We start from the raw sequence: 22540 nt of genomic DNA, 5'->3' as shown, positions 1-22540 counted from the left end.
GCAACTAGGCCTATTGTGCCCCAGTTAGGGTGATATTCTCCAATTTGTCACGCTCACACCTGCACGAAGTCAAATAGTTTCCCCAGTTTTAGTGGTTTTAGGTGAGGTAAAAGGGTGGGGTCTCGTCGTTGGGGGCTTACCAAACTAGGGAAAACGTGAAAGTAACACTAGTTTGTTCTAATATGACACGTCTCTCCAGTCTCCCGTCGGGAGTGGAATAATTTTTTTTTGGGGACCGGTAGGGGCCCGAGAGACTGGTCAACTGGGCCTCTAACTCATTCGATGACTGTCTTTTTTCATTATAATTTTTTTACGTTCCAATTGCCTCGCCAAATTGCTTTCGGATTTTCGAGAAAAAAACCGCACCCATTTGTCATCAAATTTACGGCATCCGGGGCCCGAAGACCAAATTAATTTAATTTAAAAAAATATTACAGCCCCCAATTTAATTTATCCAATTAAAAACGCCTGTATTTTTACTCAAACAATCATTTCCCCCGTCTTCACGACGTCTTATCGCATTCGCAGCTCGTGCGAATCTCCGATTACCGACAGCTGATAAGTCAGCAAAAGGCAAATGGGAGCGAACGCCTCAACTCCTCGTCAATTCGCAAATTCCGAGTCGACGGAATGCAACTGACTTGTAATCGCCGTATCGAGATTCGTTCGAGATATTCACGGCTCGGTGGTCAGCCCTGACGTGACGTTCGCCGTCTTACGGTTCCCCCTGGAGTTTCAATGATAACCTGGCGTCACGCCAGGTTACACTAGACACTCAATTCCCTGCACGATGATTTCAAAAATCGATAGAAAGAATTACACCAGCAATTTAACACCTGAGTTTTTCCTCTCCCACTTTTTTGGCCGGACATTTTCACAATTAATTAAGTCCGCTAATGGAGTGGAAAGGTAAGGAAAGTGGTGATTGCCTTTTCTCGGGTAATTCCGTGAACTTGGTCGATTCCTTATCACCGAGTCACACAATAGGCGATTGTTTTTATTGATGACTTTTATTCGTGCCACCGTTTATCGATCACTCCGACTACCGACAACAGACGAACACATACTCACAGCAACTTCGAAGGGTTTAAGGTCCATTCAATGACCGTAACCCCCGGAGTCGCGCATTCCCATCGACGGAAACTTTTCCCTTCAAAACATTCTATTCCCACCATATTTGCACTGCAAATTGCAAATTTGAATTGTGCAGTTAAAAAATCAAAATACCCTTCAGTGACATAACGTATGACAAGGGTTTCTCTCGCGCGACATTTTCTCCCGTGTTACGTATTTTCAGTCATCCGGGGGGCGCGACAAAGGGCGCGACTCCCAGACAATAATTAAGATGACTTACTTGTGTATGTAAGACCGCCCACTCCCACCCACACCTCCGAGATTTCACAGTGATAATTAAATTAATCGAATGAAAAGGGGCCCTAAATAATACGTAGACCTGCTGATGCCCGCATGGCCCTCGGGGTTCTCGTCAACCAACAGGTAGCGCAGAAGGAGTGGAGCACAATTTTTTTTTTTTCCACCTCATATACCTGAACACCGGGTAGCCCGAGAGATATTCCTATGAATCATTACTATCCCGTCTATATTTAGACACCAGCACAGACGCGCCTCCGTCGAAGGTGTGAATATCGCATCTTCACTTGTCCTCAACGACCCGAAAAAAATATGACAAGTCGTGTAGAGGAGTTGAATTCGTTGATTGAACCCATTCTCAACAACTGTTGGAAGACGTTCTATCAATTTTTATTGGGCCAACATTGCGCCAGTATTGCGCCGACATTGCGCCGACATTGGTGTGATATCACCGCAGGGATAATGCGACTGTGGAGGAGCGTCAGAGACGGGGAGAGACAGAAATAAAACACTGGAACGAGAATAAATAGTCCCACTGTGTCTTAAATCCTAAAGCGTTTTGTCTTTATGTAGCTCTTGATTCTCATGTGATAGTCCTCGCTTTCACTGGATTATGCGCCCATTCACTTTGCTCACCTTGCTGTGTACGATTGATTTACTAGATTGCCCTGGCATTTCGATGCGCCATTAACGGGGGCGTTAAGTGGCGCATTGTTAACCCCGCGCGTTGTGCGCGATTAAAGAATGAATAAACTCCAGTGGAGTCGTTAAGTAAAATACCGAAAAATCATTTTAAAAAGTTGAAATAAGATGTCATTAATTATTTTTTTATCTGATTTTTTAATGAGAGTTCAAGTCACGATCGTGAACCGCAGGAAAATATTTTTTTGAGACGATGGAAAGTGGAATTTTTTGTAAATCATTAAAAGACAATTCAGGAGATTTTTAACAGTCTCAGTGTAATGAGTTTTAATTAGGTGATAATTAGCAAACTCAATTTTTACTTTAAAAAATTATTGTTATGTGCGTTTTCATAAATTTTGTTAAAAATTGTATTCAGTCGGCAAAAAAAAAATTATCGATTCAGGGTAATGTATTTATAGTCATTATTCAGAATGAAATTCCTCGCTATCATCAATTCAATCGCAATCACGTTGATATCAGTAATTCATATCTCAATACGTTATGTTCATCCGTGATTTACCCCCAGAATCATTTGACGAAAATTACACTGATGATGTGACCGAGGCAGGATGCGCTACGTCGAGACGATTAGTGGGCATGAAAAATTGTAATCTCTTCGCTGGCGAGTTGGAACTTCTTTTGCCAAGTTGTTGGAAGGGTAAATGAGATATAAATGTGGATGCGAAATGTGGGGAGAAGGGCGCGCGTGGATGCGCCTTAATTAATTTGCGGGAGAAGGCGAGCGCCGAGACGCTCAGACGATTCCCCAGAAGGGGTGAGCGAGACCATGGAAATCACAGGTGTCAACACTTCTCCTGTTTTTATTCGCCAAAAGGGCTAAGTAATTGTCCCTTTCAATCTCTCAATTCTTCTCGCGCGCAATAACAAGTGCGAAAAAGACAAATTCAAACAGTTTCTTCCGTTATTTCTCCATTTACCGAGACGTGAAGTGAGAAATTAATTTGGAAATTATTTAATTACCATTTAGTGAAGTTTGTCCATCGCTCAGCAACAGTTATTTAACCCTTCGAACTAATTAACCGACTGTTGGATAATTTTTCCAAAGGGATCGATTTTTTCAAAATTTTTTCTCTTCGCACGCGAACAATTAAATCGATGTTTTTCATCGCATTCGATTTCTTCGCGTCATCGAGCCGGTGGTGAGTGTTATGTACATAGGTGTTGACAACTGTTGGGCCCTCCAGATGTGCGGGTGTCACATTATCGGTGACAGACGTCCGCCTCACGTGTGATAAGACGAGGGCGGTGAGAAAAAAATTGAATTTTTTTGACTGAAGCGAGAGAAATGGCGGCCGGAGTGGCCACAAAGCGATTAAAAAAATATCTTCATGAAATATATCCTCCCCTCCCAAAAATCGCGGCACTAATGACAATAATGATATAATCAATAAAAAAATAATCAAACCCAATGACTTTATTTTCTCCCTGAAATTAATTCCGTATCAATCAACAGAAATTAAATGTCTCACCCGTAATTTCCTCACCTGAACCATCGGCCACGCGACCCGAGGTGGCGATAAGCGTGTCCGCCTCTATTTTTATTTTTATTTTTCGTTTTCATTATTTATTAATTTTTCCTCCCGGCGAAGAGGTGAACACTGAAATTACGACAAATCGCCGGTTGATTACAATCGCTGGGAAGCAGTTGCGAGGGATCGAGGGGAATAATCATGTTACGTTGTAGCACAGAGGTGACCCCTTCGTGCTACGGGGCCTTGCTTGTCGCATCATGCGAATCGAGCATTAGAGTTACCGGTGATACTTAACAACTCGACAGACATCAATTATCGCCCTTGAGTCCGACTAATCACAAAGAAATTATTTAAATCCCGGGTGGCGAGCTTTCGAGAAAAAAATCCGTAAATCCCGGGCACTTCTCGGTGAATATTCCGTCATTTTCCGGCTTCAAATTTGAGAAACTCACAGGCTAGGAAGGGCCCCGGTCCTGTTCCTATCTTCGAGAATAAAAAAAACCGGATTTTCCTCAAAAAAATTCAAAACCCCACGAAGTCAATGCGACGGCACTTGAAATTTTTTTGAAGCCAATGTCGCGACGAGTGTGTGACGTGAAACCGGTGGAACTATTAACGACATTAACGCAATCCACGGTCAAACATGGGCCCTATATCATCCCATGGTACGGTGGAATAATAAACAATAAATTCGAGTGAAATACGGCCAGGGAAGAGCGTAACCCATTTGTTTGCGATAAACTGACCCTAGTCGAACCAGTCCGCAACGATCGCTTCGGGGGCTCTCACATATTTACCTCCTCTCCTCTGTCACTTCTCAACTTTTATTTCCCCCCTCTCCCCTCCTCACCCCTACCCCACCCTCTCGCCAGTTGCATTTTTTTCCTCTTTCGGAGTTTAAGTTCTCTTTTGTACCCCCGGCCCCGTCGCATAAAACCTCGAGACACCTCTTCCACTTGGTTTCCGTTCCCGTGCGAAAGGCGCCCTCTGAAGAACCCACCGGAAATGCAAAGGTGGAAGTTGCCGACTCTCGACCGCAGAAACTCTCATTCGTTCGGAAACTAAGACGGGAATAATTTCCAATGAAAATTAGGGCAGTCGTGTCCTGAGAAATTTTTTTTGATTACCGTAGGATTTTTGATTACCGCAGAGTAAAAGTAAAAGATCTCTTTGTTCTCTCGGTAAGTCCCAAAAATGCACGAGAATATCCAGAAAATGTGGCGAAAGACCGTTGTCATGAGAAACTGTCAGATTTACCCTACGTCCAGAGGAGTTTTTAAAGATTATTAGAGTTTACATTTCAAGTTGTTTATCAATAATTAATTAACTTAATTAAGTTGGATTGACTATAACATTCGGACATTTGAATCACTACAACTATCTCATGTCTGATAAACATTTTCCAAAATCGGAAAATTCTCCTCTCGGAATATCTTTCAAGACTGAACACTACGAGAAATGCGAGCGTACGACTTGATATTTTATTCAAAACCCAACGTTATATCGAACTACATGAATTCACGAAGGGCGTGACGTCAGACGGGGAAGAGCATCTCCACTGGTACCTTAGAGCTCTTGTATAAATATCGTCTTCGAATTATTGTTTGACCAGTACGAGAAGTCTCGAGTGGCGCAGACACGAATACAAAACACGTTTACGAGTGAGGTGTACATTCGAGTAGACAGGCCCCAAAGGAATGAATAAATTAATAAAGCAGTGAACAAATTCAGTGGGAGGGGAGGGAGGGGGTAGTGTACGTGTGTAGCTGAGGATCGTGAATGTGGGTCTGGTACATGAAATATTTGATGTTTTTTCAACGGCCTTGATCGTCAAACGATTGAAATAACGATTGATCAGGCTCTGAAATATTTGGGTAAAGTCACTCATGAACTCATTGACTAATGAACTTGAATTATCACACGAGAAAAGTTGGATAAAATGTCGGGGAAATTGTGGAGTGAATTTTAATTGAATGATAAACTTGTGGAGGTTAATAAATGTAGGGGAGTTCGGCGGTGAGGGAATTCCGGCGAAAATGAACAAAGAAAATTTAGTTCAAAGGAACGTGTGAGGGTATAAACAATATTTATTTGAATGGGAACGAGGATTTTTCGGAAAAATAATTCTCGCTATGAAAGACCGGCGACACAAACCGAGCACTATAATTCGTTCTGAGTAAAGGAAAGAGAGTTTCGGTTGTGTTTATGTACATTTTTATCGCAGAAACGTGACAGCTCGGGGATTGTGATGCAGAGGGGGGCCTCAGTGAGGCCCTCTCTGTAAATCCGTAATTATCGTTGTTTTTCTTATCGTCGTTGAGCAGAATGAAGATTTAGGTGGGAGAATTTCAATCTGTTGTGTGTAAATAAAATGATATGTAAATTTCCGCATTTGTGAAGCCAGGATCGATTGCCCAATTACTATTGATTAGTCAGAGGCGATTGCGTGTGGCATTGGATTGTTGCATTCGATATTGAAGAGGGGGTGGAGCGAAAGAATTTTGTAAATAAAAAATCCCCCAAAGGGAAGAATCAAAACTCTGGCCGAATTAAAAAATATAAAAAATTATCTGAGACGTTTTTTATTTATTTAAAATGTAGAGAGAATGAAATCGAGTTTTAGTTGACTTTAGTACAAATTAAAAATTTTGTTATGGTCTAATTTGTCTGTTGAATTGCGAGAAAAATTTTTCAGATGGAATTGAATTTTTTTGAAATATTTGTCACATTATTTATAATTCATAATTACCTGATGAATTTCGCCTCCCAAGGATAATTTGAACCATTGTATTCAAGGGCTCGTGAGTAGGATATGTGATTGATGTGTGGGTATTTATGTAAAATAGAAAACACAATTAAATGCACTTAATGAATTATATAATATACGTTTTTTCGTAATGCAGAGCCTAAACTCCAACACAAAGAGAACATGATATATACAGGATGTTATTTTTTTTTTCTTGTCGCATCTAGAGTATCCACAAGTGATTATATATTCTGTACAGGAGCATCTCTGATTACAAGACAACTCTCACATCAACCAATCTCTCATATTTTCAGAATCTCCCTTTTACAGGTATTTAACATATCAATTAATAACTGTAAATTTATGGTACCTGGAGTAACACTAACAAAAATATTGGAGGACCCTGAGAGGTTCGAATCCAATGAGCAAGAGAGAATCAAAGAGGGAATGAGGAAAGAGGAAAAAATTCATATGAAATGCAATTAATTGTGATAATTATTATCATTTAATTTTAATTAAATTTTGTTGACAACTATGCTCTCTATTGTTTTCTTTTTCTCCTTTCGATCAATAATCTACAAGTGGGTGATCGCCTATATACAAACATCGTACATAATAAGAAAGAAAAAAAAACATACATATCGGTTTTATTATATTTTACGAAATTTCTTTAGTTTTATATATTTTTTTAAATTTTGTGTCATTCACCTGCCGGGTTTTATCAACCGGTTGTTTTTTGTCATCAAATTTGTGTCCAAATTTCACAGTTAATGAAAGAAAAAAAACAATATGGTGTCCGCCTCGGTCACCATTCCTCGAATATCCTCGCAAATAACTTAAATTTTCCTTTTTTCTCTCCATCTTATTTTCTCTCTCGCTCTGTCCTCGTGTGAGTGTGTGTGATGTCGTGTCATAATTTTTTTTATACAACTCAGCTCTAGAGTTCGAGCGCTCGCAGTCGATCCTGCGCGTATTGATAAAAAAATGGGGCAAACGTTGTCCGATAGGTCCTATGGGATCACAGTCATGGATCAGTAAATGACAAATGTATCGTCGAATAGAACAATAAAATGTTAATGCGAGAGAAATAATATGAAACTAATTAATAATGTAATAATACTTGAGTGATTTGCGGGTGAATCCGGGAGAATTGGACAGGATAAGAAGGTCATGAAAATTGATTAAAAAAAAAATTGTGTTGTGGAAACAATAATGAGCATTCGTAATATTATGATACTGAATAATAGCTAATAATTAATGGTTAATAATTAAAGATTATGTAAGGGCACTGATGTGATTATGACACAATTAACATTAATGATAAATGATAATAAACGTTTGTCCGCGAATATATTCAATCGTCATCGATATATAATTCATATAAACTTTTTTCTATTTTCTCAATTTTTTGTAGCTAATCAATAGTTTAAATATCTGATTGAGTATTTACACACACGGGCGTGGGAGGCGAATACATCGCCATAATTAAATTTCATATTAATTTATGAATTTAATGTGGAACTCGGCCACGAGACACTCAATGCTCTCTCATTCCATGATTCTCTCTCGTGTACTACCGGTTGGAGAAAAAAAATTAATATTAAATATATACACGCAAGATTCTTTAATCTAGTTATAGTATTTATAAATAATATTTACAGTTACGTTAGTGTTAATTATATTTAATTAAACGGCACGTCATTTGCCCAGCAACGATCTTATCTCTTTTTTCGTTATCAATCAATATTTTTCTTGGTTTTTAGTTTTTTTATTTGTTCACTTTATCCTCCCTCGGGAAGAGAAAAAAAAAACACACACATTTATGCCGGTTCGTTTCCCCGTTCGTTCGATCATACTGAAGCGCGTTTATTGTTATTATCACAGTGGTTACTGGAGGAAAACGAGTCTGGCCGTAATGTACGATTACTTTTATTTCTCTCCTTCATTTTATTTGTTTCTTTAAATTTACTTATATTGATGTTGTTATTTGTTGTTTTTATTCTGTACTGAATGACTCTTGAAGATTTAACGTGGGAGTTTGCGGAAGAGACTCGTTTCCGCAGCGAAAATTTCGAGTGAAAAAAAAAAGAAAATTTTTTTTTTCCCTCCCCCGAACCGTAGTTTTTGTTATGGTTTTTCTTTTTCTCCTCCAGTTGATTTTTTTTGGCTTTCTCAGCATGAAACTGATGAACAAGCTGCTGCTGATGATGCTTGAGAATGATTTGCTCCCTCGGTGTTTAAATCCTCGCTGTGGAAACGTGTTTTTGCTGTTCCGCAGGCTCCCACGTGCCCTCTTTCCAACCCCTTTATTTTCTCTCTCAATTAACTCATTCTCAGTTTCTCCCCGCACGTGTTACGTGTATTTAGATTTTTTTTTTTCCTGATAAATCCGAAATCGTGTCTATCGATTTATTAATATATTCGATCATTTCCCCACGACACTATCCCTGTATGCATCACAAGATCCCTGGCAGGCCTCCGTCCATCCGCGTCTAAGCTATCCTACGAGATTAGTGTTGTTTTCGTTAGCTTTCTTTTTCAATTGAGAAATAAATATAATTTTAAAGGCAAACAATTACAATGTAAATAGATGGAAAAATGGTTGAGGTGGGTGAGAGCGAGGCTCGTTATCACCCCATGCAACAACAGATAGCGAATGATTATGGAGGGGATTAAGCAGAGGATGGGGTGAAGAAATGAGGAGATTATTTTTTAAAAATATGGTAATGAGACAACGCACCGTTGACACATGTCAATGTTAAATTAGTTATGTTGGAAAATAAGTGTCTGTATCGTGTGCATCAGGACTATTAAAAAATACACAATTTCTAGAAGATAACTACTGCTAGCGAAGTCCTCTGATCAACCATTTCTTCAACTTGATAATCAAAAATTTCTGATGGATACGGTAAAACGATTCGAGCTGATTCTGAGCTTTCCTGAGCGTAAACCAAAATTATGATTTTGGTCTCAGTCGTAAGTTCCCAAATCATTTCACCGCTCCGCAAGGAGCCGATCAACCGATCCATTACTTAAAAAAAATAATGAACTAGAGATTCCGCTAATCCTCTCCCCCGTGAATGTGCACAAAGCGTTGAAAAAAATGGCCGAACAACAAAAAACAAGATTGAACCGGCCAAAAATTCCTAAATGAACGTAATATAGAAGTCAGCTTACATGTGAGAGAGCGGTGGTATAACAGAATGATGCTGTGCCAGTGGATCGGGTGATGGTCCAGGTGAGTAAACACCAGCGGCGTGTTGTACAACTCCCTGTTCCGCACTCTGTGGCAGATACATAGATATCATCTGCCTGAGATCACCCTGCGACTGTTGTCCCTGCTGTCCCATGTACTCCCTCTTAACACCGGGATTGCTGGTGGGATTGGTGCCAGTTGGTGTTGGTGTATGTATTCCACCACTTGCTGGACTCGTCGGTTCGGACTTGATGCTACTACCACTTGGACTGTGGCTTGACATCTGTGAGCCGGGTTGTGCCTGATGATAGGGTGATGGTGAGCCACCAGGTACAGTGGTTGTTCCGTATCCACCGTAACCATTAATGTAATTGTTGATGGGACTTGGGCTACCACCGCCCATGTGATGGCTCATGTCATAGCGAGGATATCCAGCAGCTGCAGCAGCAGCGGCAGCAGCAGCACCCATATGTCCACCATAGGGGTGCTGTTGATAAGCGGTTGGATCATGCATCATGTAGCCATTTGGCATGTATCCATTGGGCATCTGATAGACATCGCGAGGTAGTTGGCTCTGCTGTGGTCCACCACCACCGCTGACCTGGCGTTGATCAACACCAAGCATACCACCAACACCACCTACCCCAGAGCCCAATGGAAACTTGTCCTTCTTCAAGAGTGTCTTGGTTTTCCTTCTTGGTCTGTACTTGTAGTCAGGATGCTCCTTCATGTGCACTGCCCGCAATCTCTTGGCCTCGTCGATGAAGGGACGTTTCTCGGTCTCGTTGAGGAGCTTCCATTCAGCTCCAAGACGCTTCGATATCTCGGAATTGTGCATTTTCGGATTCTCCTGTGCCATCTTGCGACGCTGTCCCCTCGACCACACCATAAATGCATTCATCGGTCTCTTCACCCGATCAATATTGTTGTTCTTGTTGGTGCTGTTGTTGTTGTTGGGTGCCTGATGCTGTTGTCCCTGATTTGATTGCTGCGAGGATGGTTGCGTTTGCGATTGCTGGTGGGAGTGATGCGAGGCAGCCTGTTGCTGTGCCAAACTGTGCATACTCTGTTGCTGTTGTTGCTGTTGTACAGCTTGCATCGATGCATAATGATGCTGTTGCGCTTGATGATGATGTTGAAGGGTCAGGGCACTTAGACCACCGGAGCTCGGTGGTGAGCCCGATGACAGGGCTGGACTGTGTACAATTGAGCCTAATGCACCGTATGGTGATACACCAGTGTGATGACCCATTGGGGAGACACCCTGATGTGGATGCGGCGGCATTTGGCCGTGCAGGCTGCCGCCCTTCAAGTCCGTCTCCATCGTTAGCATGTCTTCCTCCCTGTGGCCGTACAGTTTGCCGCCTTTTTAATGTTACCTTGATAAATGGAATTCGATTATCACTGGGTATCAATGGTAAACACCGTCGGGATGCCAACTATTGATGACGTTGAATCGTTCCAGCCGATACGTTTGATTTTTCGATAATCACTGGTGATTCCTATGATCAGTGCTATCCCTCCCTCAACTTATCACTGGCAGATTGTACTCCTCGGTATCCTTGCACATATCATCTGATATTGTCTTTTATTAATTTGTCAATGGAATATATGTCAATCGTCAACACGAGTGTACACGTCTATTGACACTGGTACACACTATTTTAACAGTACCCGGGTTATAAGCCACTGACTTTCTACTTCCAAACATCACAATTAATCGTCCCTGCAAACTGATTCCTCGAATTCAGTTCCTCAATCCTGGGTGACAACAAACTCCTAGATAAAACGAATGTTATATCCCGCACTGTTGGCCTACGTCTCTACCAAATAATTCGCCGACAGTTACAGCATTAAAATCCGTTATTCGCACACTTTTATTTCACACGTTGAATTAATAACACCTCAGTTGAGTTAACAACTGTAACAATCGAGTGCACTTATCAATCACCACTCTATTTACCGATTGAAAAATCAAATCTACCTAATTGTTTTTAATTATTTTATTCCGTTAATCAATCTCACTCGATGAGAGGTTTATCGGCGGTGAAATAATCGCGCACAATTGGCTTTATTACCAGTAAATAGTCGCCGTATACTTATTTGTTATTTTCAATGAGCCAAAGAACAGAGAACCACTCGCTTCGAGAGAAGGCCACGATCTGAGCATTTGTAGGATTCGCCTTTGGGTCTCTCTCAACACGGTCTCGGGGCTCACTTCCTGCCGAGGCGGTCGGTGCCTCGTTCCCTCAGTCAACCCCCACCCTTCCACCGATAATATAGTTCCGTCCTCTTCCCCCACACGTGGCACGATGGAGACCGAACAATCCCACTCCTCCAGACCTCCCTCCCCACCACTGGCGGCCTACCCCGAGCCGGCGCACAGTCGAGCGTCGGGTCTTCGTGAGCGTTGTACGCTTGAGCCCCCTGCCTGCAAAATCGATTGGCACACACGCCTGCCATCATTTCCATCCACCAATCAGGGCCATCCGTTCCAACGCAGTGGGGGCGGGGCCTCCAGGGCCATGACGTCATGCGGCGAAGCGCGCCGACCTCTTGCGGCGAAATCGTGCAAATTGAAACGGCGACTTCCCGCTTTATCTCGCACGGGAGCGTGCCACTAGGTGCTTCTCCCTCGTGCTTAGAAATTACCGGGGATAACGAAGAAAATTGATGTTTAGGAGGATTCAGGGGACGGCGGGGGGTGGAAGGTTGTGGAATTTTTTATAAATTTGTTTGTCAGTTTTTTAGAATTGTTTTAAAGACCAGACGACTAGAATTTCAAGATTTACGAATGAATTTCTTCTATGAAGTGAACTCAAGATGGAAAAAATAAATTACTGAAATTGTTATTGTTAAGAAATATGTTTTTAAAGTCGTCGATAGGGGTTAGGGCTGCTTATTCATGTCCTTTAGTTTCGAAAGAAAAATGGAAAAGGTTTAATCCTTCAGAATTGTAAGTGAATGCCTCGTCCAACGGAATTTGATGCCATATTTATTTTATTCGTCCAGCAAGAGGTGCATGGGCATTATTACCCTCCCCCCTCCCCTCATCACTTACTTTCACTGAAGTAGTTTCATCTTTTTGTGTAACACAAAAACGTGTACAATAAAAGAGATGGGGGATCATGGCGCTTCTCACGCGCTGGCGCGAGTCTCAATGGAACTTTTTCTCTCTCGTTCTCTTGCAAAAGCGACACCGGCTAAATGTGAGCCACAATAATGGGTGATTCCATCCAATAATATACCATTTTGGTGTTTATTTACACGGTATTTAGGGGCATTTTCCGTGACTCTTTATCGGTCAATGGAGCTTTATACGATGAATGAGTCTCAAGAATTGTGACACGCGACGCGAATGATTTTATATATAAAAAAACTGCGGTTGAATTTTCGTTTGCGACGGTGAGTACTGCGGAAAATAAATAATGAAAAGTATTTATCATCGGGAAATTCAAGTGGCGATAGTTTATTATCGTTTGTGCATAGCCACGGATGGGTAAATACAAGTGTACGCACGTGGATTCAAGTGGTTTTTTTTCTGTTTGTGTTTGTCACGTATTAGATAATTGTTAATGGTTTTCACCTTGAAAATTTTAGTTCTTAGAATTCGACGAGGTCGGGACTAGAGCCGCCGATAAATCTTCGAATTCTGGACGCGGTTTTTTTGGTAGAAGAATTTGGTTTGGGAGGAAGTTGTCAACATTTGGCAGATGAGACTTCACGTCGTGGGATTTTTCAAGTAAAAAATAATTACAATTAAAAAAACAATATTTAATGGTCGAAAGTGACTGAATTCCGAGCATTTTTCCATTCCCTTGAGAAATAATTACAAAAAAAATCCGGATATCAATACAAAATTCTAAAAAAAAAATGTGGCCACCCTCAACCTTTCGAAAACATTTGGAACCCTTAATAACGGTCCTATGTAGTTTAAAATTTGATGTCCTACCGATATTAGAAAAAATAGCGTACACGCATGCCCCGATCGATTCGTCTCGCGCTTTTTGAATTTTCCTTTTCGGTGTAAACTCTATTTTCTCGTTTTTTTTTTATGGTGGAGGGGTTGACGGCATCCTCCAAGCTTCCAAAGAGAAGCACCAGGCCGTGCCGAAAGACTCCACTGCGTCTTCCTCCCCTTTTTCATTCGCCTCCTCTATTTCGGCGATGCGACTGAGCGCACCACCTCGCTCACTACGAGCGATATTCTACCGATCTGTCCTTGCGTATATAGGACCTGTTGCCGGGAGATATAATGGAAGAATGCGTCATAGATAATCATAGTGTGGGCCCCGGTGTATGTGCACAATGACAATGAACGCGAGAAAGAGTGAGTAAATGGGGGGGAAAAGGTGGCGGTTCAATTTGGACCGAACAAACGCGTCGGATCCCTGGACTCATTGTGCGATGGCGCTGCTGTATGGGTGTGGATGTGGGTTATGGAGGTGCTCTTCACCTTCTTCATATCACTCCGCAATCCTCTTCACCGAGAACATGAGAATTTTCGTAGTTTAATTTATTTAATCGCTGCCCCATCGATTTTTTGAATGTTCGATATTTCGATGGCGCCTCCAATCGATTCATTTATCAATTAAAGAAATGGGAGTTAATTCCCCGATTGGATGATCAACTATCTTGTATCAAAGGTTTTTTGAGACTCGAGAGATTTTTGGAATTTTAGGAAATTCCCAGGAGAATAAAATTACAATTTTTTATTCTAAAAAAACAACTGTTTCATGTCAATATGACATTTTATACCGTAAAATCTGAATACCTCATTGTAATCACCTCCTCATCTCCGATAAAGACGTTTCATCCCCCGACGATTCATCCCACAAGTACAAGAGTGCGGCATAACTACCCCCGATCACCTCCCTCCCTCCTCATCCCTTGTCTATCCTCTCAGTCATTATCCCTGTGCCAACAGACAAGAAGAGCGTCGCCACTGGCATAAATAAGACACCAAATGCCATTACCTGTTGGCATCTTCTCCATCAATCGCGACAATCTAAATCCATTTTCCCCAAACCCCGCAACCGACTATTCCCCCGCAAAAATAATTCCCCCCAAAAAAATGTCTCTCAACCTTCCAATTACACCCCACGAGTCCGTTGTTTTCCCCGCCATTTTCCCATAAACATTTTGTTAAATTCTTCGGAGGGAAAAAAAATAACTTTCCCTTTTTTCACGAGGGCGACAATGGCGCATTATGCACGCCTAGTTATGCAGGGCCGAGGGGTGGGGGGGGGACAAAGTAGGGGAGGGCACTGGAGTACATACAGTGTATTCTGTGACTGTTTAAAGTTGCGAACGCAATGGGCAACAAGGAGCTCACATCGAGTATCAACAAACATTGATTTGAATCACAAAGACCTCCCGCTGCCGCCTGTGGTTGGAGCTGACTTATTGTATCGCATCTTTTTTTTTTTTCTCCCTTTTTTTTCACTCATTCCTCCTCTCTCCCTCTCGCTTGCCATTCTCTTGCTCACTCTATTTTTATTCTGGTTGTATCAACAGTATGCAAGTGATGTGCTCACTCCCTTCCTTCCACTACTATCAATCCACGTACTCAGGGCGTTTATGTACCACTTGTAGAATGCGATATTCCGACCAGAAAAACGACAAATTTCGGGGGTCCAATTGAAAGAATATTTGGGGGAGGGGAGGGAGGTAATTTTTTTGGAGATTTTTCACTCATTCTTTGGTCAGAATTGGGCCTTGGATGGTTTTAATGGGGACAAGGGGTTGATTTGGAGATGGGGTGCTATTTATGGCGGTTATTTACCCCCGAGAAAATCGCGGGGAAAATGTCCGGAGTTCGAAACATTTTTTTGAGGGATAAATAATCATTAAGTTGATGGTAAATAAATTTAACTTGTCAATTAATGGTACACGACTCGGTCCTCGTAATTTACCGTTCCCCGATTTTTGTTAATAAATAATGTTTACTCCGCGTTGGCTAGTTGAGAGAATTTTCGGGTTTGGGGGCGGAGAGGGGGTGGAAAGGTTTGATATAGTCTGACAAAAATACGGTATTTACCCGGTTTTATTTACTTGCCGTTTTTCTCCCCCAGTTACCCCTGTTTATCTCTACTAGTCCCATTCCCCCGTTCCCCCGCTGTTTTCGTAACACGTAGGCATTTTTCAATGGAAATGAGAGGCCCAACTATTCGATTAGTCAAAAATGGGGGACGCTGAGGGATATTTAGATGCTGCAGTAAAATTTTATAGCACCTCCTCCCCTCATTTTGTTATTCCTTCTCCAATATTCGAGTATTTAAAATTCCGTCAACCCTGCAATGCCAAATTATTTACAACGTTAAACAGGGGCCTTACAGGGGTGTACGCATAACTCTCGTGGGGGAATCGTACTTTAAGAGATTTTCAAAATATAAGTTGTGTTAATCAGGGCTATCTTGATGAGTTTAATCTGCTGGGACCCAAAATATCGCTATTATTGCACCGTTCTTTGATTTTTAATGAATAATGCAATTAGGGCGAATAGATTACCAGGAAAATATCTGGTTTTAAGCTTCTTAATGACAGTGCAATAAATAGATCGATCGGAAAATATTTAAACGAAAGACTCTATTCAACTGAAGGTTCAGTAGATTTAGAATTTTATTATTGAAATAGATGAAGCACAAAAGTATTTTCTAGAGGGGAAATATTTTTTACCCTCCTCCCCTCTCCTCCCCTTTTACGGAGAGACAAATTATGAAAAAATTATGTGGCTGTTCCCTAATTTGCCATTAAAAATGGTATTCGGTAAAATTTGGAATTTGAAACAGGAAAAATTCTATAAAAATTATTTTTACTGAACGTTTTGCAATTATATATTCGGCGCTCCGAGGACAGGAAGTAGGAGAATACACGCGGTAAATATCACTTTTGGTGGGCCAGGGAGGGGGGTAGTTTTATCATAAAATTCAGTCTAATTATACGTCTAGTTCAAGTGTAATTTTAACATATAAAGTGGTTGATTATCATTGTCATTTCGTGTCGTCCTCTAGAGATCTGTAATTTTCATCAAAATTCCTTTTCGTGTACAATAAATTTGGTGAAATATTTGAGGTCTTCAGTTAAACGATAGAGGCCACTGGATTTTCGGATTACTGGGGTCTAATCTGGGGCCCCAATTGGTCCCCAATGCGGTAATTAAGCGACAATAAATAAGTGACTACGTTCTATGTGTAGGAGGTGATAAATCATCCGGTAAATCATAGGAGATCTGAAAAAATCACTCGCCCGTGTCCGTGAAATGATTGAAATTGACTATTAACTACTGAATTTCCCTCGGAAAATGTCAGTGGACCGTGATAATTTTCATCGTTTTCTCGGTGTCACAATGGCACATCATTATCCCTGATTCCCGCAGACAAGGACTGGTCGACAATGCTAAAGTAAACCCGAGGAATAAGTGGACACATCACCAGCATGGGTGACACTGGTAATCACTTCAAAGAGATTAAATGATAAATACTCCGGTATATCGAGCATTGATACACATTATGTACTTTTGTATTGAGTATGAATAACGGGAGTAAATGCCTTTGTAATCGCTACTTTGGGAATCGTAATAATGTGGGGACGTTTTGTTGAGCAATTATGGAGTATAATTGAATATTCATTCAGAAATTTTCTTTTTTCTAACAGTTAAAAACGCCCGAATGACGTGTTAATTCAATTGTTAGTTTAAAAAAAAAATTGGAAATTTAATTACACAAAGGAAGAAGAGATTTACCAGAAATGAAACAATAAATGAGTTCGAGAAATTTATTTTCCGTTCGAAAAAGACATTTTTTCATATTTTTCAACACAGCATTTTCCTTTCTCCGTTATTTATTCATTTAAAAATAACTTAATGACAGAAACAATCTATCGAGTCCCTTGGGGGTATGTCAACCATATTAAAAATTACGGACCCAATAAAAGAGGTCGTCATTCATCTCACATTCGAAAGCAGTAGTAAATTCCAGATACAATGAAACCATTATCCTCCTGTAATTACAAAATGTCTATCTCTTGAGGGATAAATATCTATGAAATTATACCCTCTCGACAGGGGGTTGTTCCGATAAGCAAAGCCGCAATAACAATATTCAAATAAAACTTTAAAAGTGAGAGCCACTGGAGAAGGGCCCGTTTCTCGCGGACTGAGCATACCCCATTGGTGGAAAAAAAAAAGCTGCCAGGGGGTTGGCAGCATTAACCCAAACGAATAAGGGCGAGGGGGGGGGCAGGGGATGGGGACCATATACCGTACGGGATCCGGGCGATATTTATTGCGGGTTGCGTGCACAGCAGATATTATTATTTGTACCGCACATAATTCAAGTAGGTCGTTAAAATTATTTTATTACTTGTTCTACATAACGGTCCCCGGTCCCATCTCCCATAGGTGGAAAAGAGATCGGATGATAGAAAATACCGAGCATATTTTCCCGATGAGGTGCCGATGAATTTTCGGGTATTCGTATTATGCGAATACAGTTGAATGGATTTGGAAATTTTCACATTGTACAGTTGAATCAGGGGACATACATCAATGGGTAATTAATTGGGGATGAAAACTGATGCATCTCGCGGTTATTGTTATTTTTATTTTTTTATTTGGGCCAGTGTTTCTGGGTATTTTACCTGGGAGGGGCGGGGGGGGGGGATGAGGAGAATGGTAAACGGGTGGATGTTGGAGTTTTATCATTATTCAGTTTGCGTAATCGATACGGTTTGGATGTACGTGTATCGACCTTCTTCTGGATTTGCATTTCAATGGTTATGGACACCTGGTGTGTGGTACATATGCAATTGAAATTGTTTCAGTGAATATTACGGTGGGTAGTTGAGCGAAAATTGGGATGCGAAGAAATTGGGGGAAATCGTGGGGAGAAAAATCGGAGAATTTTTGTAGTGGGTTTTAACATGGATTTCAAAATTCCCCCCCCCCCCTTATGCCTCCAATCCCTTCCCAATCTAATCAATCCCCACCCTGGGGCCAAACTGGGTCGGCTCTTGTTCCATTTTTCCGTCTAATTCTCCTTTCAAATAATAATTGAGCAATAAAAAAAATCATCCTCACATCAAAACAACTTCATCCAATTTTTTTTCCCTCCAGTAATTCTCTGGAAAGCGTTTCTGTCTCCCTGGAAACACTTTTTACTCCTTAAAAAAAGTGATGGATGTCTTCCCCCCATTATAACCTTCTCCATTCACTCCTCCCTCGACAAAAAAAAAAAAAAAACTACTCACTCGCCTAAAGTGAGTACCTTAAAATCGTATCAATCTCAGTTATGCCAATTTCGAGTGTCTCAATGGACTGGTTATCCCCCCTCCCCTCTCCCCCCCCCCCATTTAATTTTCACTTTGAATTTTTTTTTTCCATTCCATCTCCTCAAAACTCTCCAACAAAGTCGTCCTCCTCAGTCTCTTCTCATTCGAATCTTCATGACAATCGTCAAGGGGTGTTGGCTAGGTTTCAAGGTGATGGGGTCGACTCACTTCGGGGGTTGAAGGGGGGGCACTGAGAGCTGGGGCTTTGTCTATGCAAATCGTTCAGACGCGACTAGACGTCGCACACGCGTTACCTTCTGCATGTTAAGTAACTGTCCTGGACACGAGCTAAGTGGGACGTGGAGGACATCATGCATATCGTATTGACAAACCCGATATAAGACCCCCTGAGGGTTGACAAGGGGTGTCTTCCCTCTATCACCTGTTCAACGATTTATTTTCCAGCGATTTTTCCCCTGAAAATTTGATTCCCGATCAACAGAATCGTTGGGCAATTATTAACGAATATCGAGTTGTTGCAGCTCAACAAAATCATCCCCTAACAGCTAGCGAACCTCCACAACATCCCCTAAACTCCCCAGTGCTGTTACCATTTCTCAATTCAATTCATTGATATTTATCCTCGATGGTGTGTACTCCAAAGGGGTGTGACTGTTACACTAACGTGATTTGCCACCTTTTTTGATTATTATTTCAAGGGGATGCGAGTCGTGGATAGGCTGGTGGCAGTGGAATCGAGAAGTCAGGGTGGAGTGGCTGGAATTTTTTTTTTTTCATGGAAATTCGGGAGAGGTGGATACACTCGTGAAAGTTCGAGACATGGGATGAGAAAAAATTATTTCGTGAGGTGGTGAGGGGAGCAGGGGGGTTCAACCCTCGTCACTATCGTCACCGGTGACAGGTAAACAGGGGGAGCAGTGTTATTATTATTATTCTGGATTAAAATTCCGTCCACCCTCGGCTGGGGAGGCCGAGGAGAGCGAAAAATTCAATGAAAATCGCCGAAAATTCCGAAGATTTTGGATCAAAGTGTCGTCCATATTTTTTTTTCAAAATTCCATCAACAATTCATTCAATACCATTTGGATAATCCAATTAGACCAATTAGTATCTCATGAATACAATATTTATTTTTTCAGAATTGTTTAAAATTAAATTATTGATAAAATTTTCAGTGAATGGAAAAACAATTTTCCAACTGCACTCGCGAATTTCATTTTTCTCCAATTACTCGACCGCTATTTGTCAGTAGCTAATACCCATTTGTGGGAATGTGGAGTTCACCAATGAAAATCTGGTGCAATCGAAAATTTTCAATTACGTTCGAATGAACATTTTCAGCGAATATCCATTTGCTTTGGGAGTATCATTCTCTCTGGTCTCACCTAGACGTATTCTGTTACGCACATGTAAACCGTGATTGGATGATGCATTCCGCGAAAATCCTCATGGGGTTCACGGCACACGTGTGCGCAATGGGGAACGCGTGGAGCCAGCATCGTGGGGTTAGAGGGGTGGAGAGAAGCCATCTGCATCACGATGAATGCCAGGAACCCCCCGAGCCCCCTCCTCTCTTTGCAGCCCGCTTGGTTTTGCCCCTGTGTGAAAAACCCCCTTCGCGTCTTCAACCCCTGACGTGGACTCGACTAAAAATCGTGGTTCTCAACTCCCCGGGGTTGTTTATTTTTTAATTCAACTGCCGAGAAGGGAAACACGAGTAACGAACCGTAAAAAGATCATTTTTCGCACGAATTTCGGGTTTAAATAATTCAATTGTTAATTGAACTGTCACTTGATTTTAATTTTCATTCAATAAGACATTTTTATTTCATAAAAAATTATTTTGTGATCAAGTAATTTATAGATTCATGATTTTTATGAGTTAATTGTCTTGTGGATGGAACCGTTCGTTGTAATTGATTAACAAATTTTCCAGTAATTTTTTTTAGTCACGAGGGGAAGAATCGAGTTAATAGTTTTTGAGTGACAATTTAATGCTGAGGGATGTGTATGGAAAATAAATGATTCTCGATGAGCTCAATGATTTGCGAAATAAGCCCTTTTCTCGTATCGTTTTATGCGTACGGTTGACTCCTGGCTCACTCGCGTAACCCAGCGTTTATCAAGTGTATGAATTAAATTGCCGTTTTATTACCCCTCGGGGGAACAACTGCGCAACCCACGAGGAAATGCGGAACGCCGACATTATTCCCCGGCTCAATGAATCTCATCTCATCGATTAAATTGTAATTAAGACATAATCTTGAAAGCCATTTCATCGTAGGGTCGATCGAGGATTTATTTGATCCACTGAGTCGCCCGGTGGGACGCAAAAAAATATTTTTCGGTCACCTGCGAATGATTACGCGGGAGAATTACAAGGCCAGCGATCGATAACACCTAAACTCGCTCTAAATGCAAGGACCATCACGATGCACTCGAGAAAAGGGGGGAAAAATGTCAGGATGAAAAGGAAAAGGCAATGAGCCGAGGAAGGTGGAACACATTTACGGGAAAGAGGCGACTGCACTTCAGAATCTCATTCACTGGACGACCGCAGTGTAATCACGACGTCTGAAATTTTCATAGTCCTCGTCGTGTCCTCATCATGTCCACAGTGAACCCGGAATTGAAGTCAGGGTCAAACGAATGTCTGGGGAGAAAAGTCCAGGGATGAAAAACAGGGGAATTAATGGTACACGAAGAGAAATATCTGGGAAAAACTGCTAAGTGTTTCACTCACACATACAAATTCCTATCAATACTGTAAATTTTGTAGTTAATGTGTAGCAATTAATGTGTAATGTGTAATCTAAATTTTGTAATTAATTTTATTAAATTCAATTCCATCTTTGTTTTCTCCTATAAAATATTTCGAAGAATTTCGATGAATTATTTAATACTCACTCAAGGTTATCATTAACAATTTAAAGATAATTGAAATAATCAGGGAATTACTGGATTTCAGAAATACAGGATTGACAATATAAATATTTCCCGGAAGTTAATGGATATTTGGCAAAACTATTTATTTTACAGTTTACGCCTCTTCAACGGAGTTGGAGATTTCCGGTGGGAAGTCAGATATTTATTGGAGAAAAATTTCCAATTATGCTCGGGGATAAACAAAAAATACATCCCCACTTAACCCTCCCCTTCTGTTATTGAATCCTCCCTGATCCCGTGTCGAAACAGATTCTTCACTCCTCAGGCGTCGTCCGAAAGGGCCCCGGAGGTCTTAAAATGCAGAATTATTAGCAAGGGTTGCATGAAATATTCCTCTGACCGTTATAATCTCGTGCGCACTAGGATCAGGTCTAGTCCTGAGTGTTAATCCGGCACTTGGACGGATCTCTCGAACGGGATTACCGGAAAATTAGCTGAGGATCTGAGGTGGGATCCAGTCTATGAGATCATGGAGCACCTCCAGTTGTCAAAGACCATTGATTTTCCAACCGTCCACCGAGACTTCCCCTTTTCGGGTTCGTTGGGGGTCCTCGGAGACGGATGGAAAAATCTGGAAATTTTTGCAAATCGCAGACCGGAATTTGTTTATCATCTGGGGAAAATTTCTGGACCGACCTCGTGAGTCCACCGTCGGCAATGATCGGCTGCACTCGGCGCTCATCGTTAGATAATCACAATGAGTTAATGAAAAATGAAATAAGGCCCAGTAAAATGAACTGACCCAGGTGGGAATTTTTTTAAATATTTCTATCAATTTTTCAGTGAATTTCAAATAAAAAATGATTGACCTTG

General features: G+C 41.1%; 1 protein-coding gene across 4 annotated transcripts in view; it reads right to left on the bottom strand.

The window, feature by feature from the left end:
- Positions 1-11718, bottom strand: part of LOC135171156 (transcription factor Sox-2) — a 63260-nt gene extending 51542 nt beyond the window's left edge. The window contains exons 1-2 of one of the 4 annotated variants that reach the window (XM_064137516.1): positions 9472-11717; positions 6781-7304 (exon numbers count right to left, since the gene is read on the bottom strand). In XM_064137516.1, the coding sequence (XP_063993586.1) occupies positions 7232-7304; positions 9472-10823 (1425 nt within the window). In that variant the 5' untranslated portion in view covers positions 10824-11717 and the 3' untranslated portion in view covers positions 6781-7231. Of the gene's footprint in view, positions 1-6780; positions 8797-9471 lie in introns of those variants that run through there. The other 3 variants (XM_064137517.1, XR_010300502.1, XM_064137515.1) reach the window with 3 other exon arrangements.
- Positions 11719-22540: the final 10822 nt, after the last annotated feature.

This window comes from Diachasmimorpha longicaudata, chromosome 18, assembly GCF_034640455.1.
Source record: "Diachasmimorpha longicaudata isolate KC_UGA_2023 chromosome 18, iyDiaLong2, whole genome shotgun sequence".
NCBI lineage: Eukaryota > Metazoa > Arthropoda > Insecta > Hymenoptera > Braconidae > Diachasmimorpha > Diachasmimorpha longicaudata.
The sequence above is the reverse complement of the archived record's forward strand: the minus strand, read 5'-3'. Positions and strand labels throughout refer to the sequence as shown.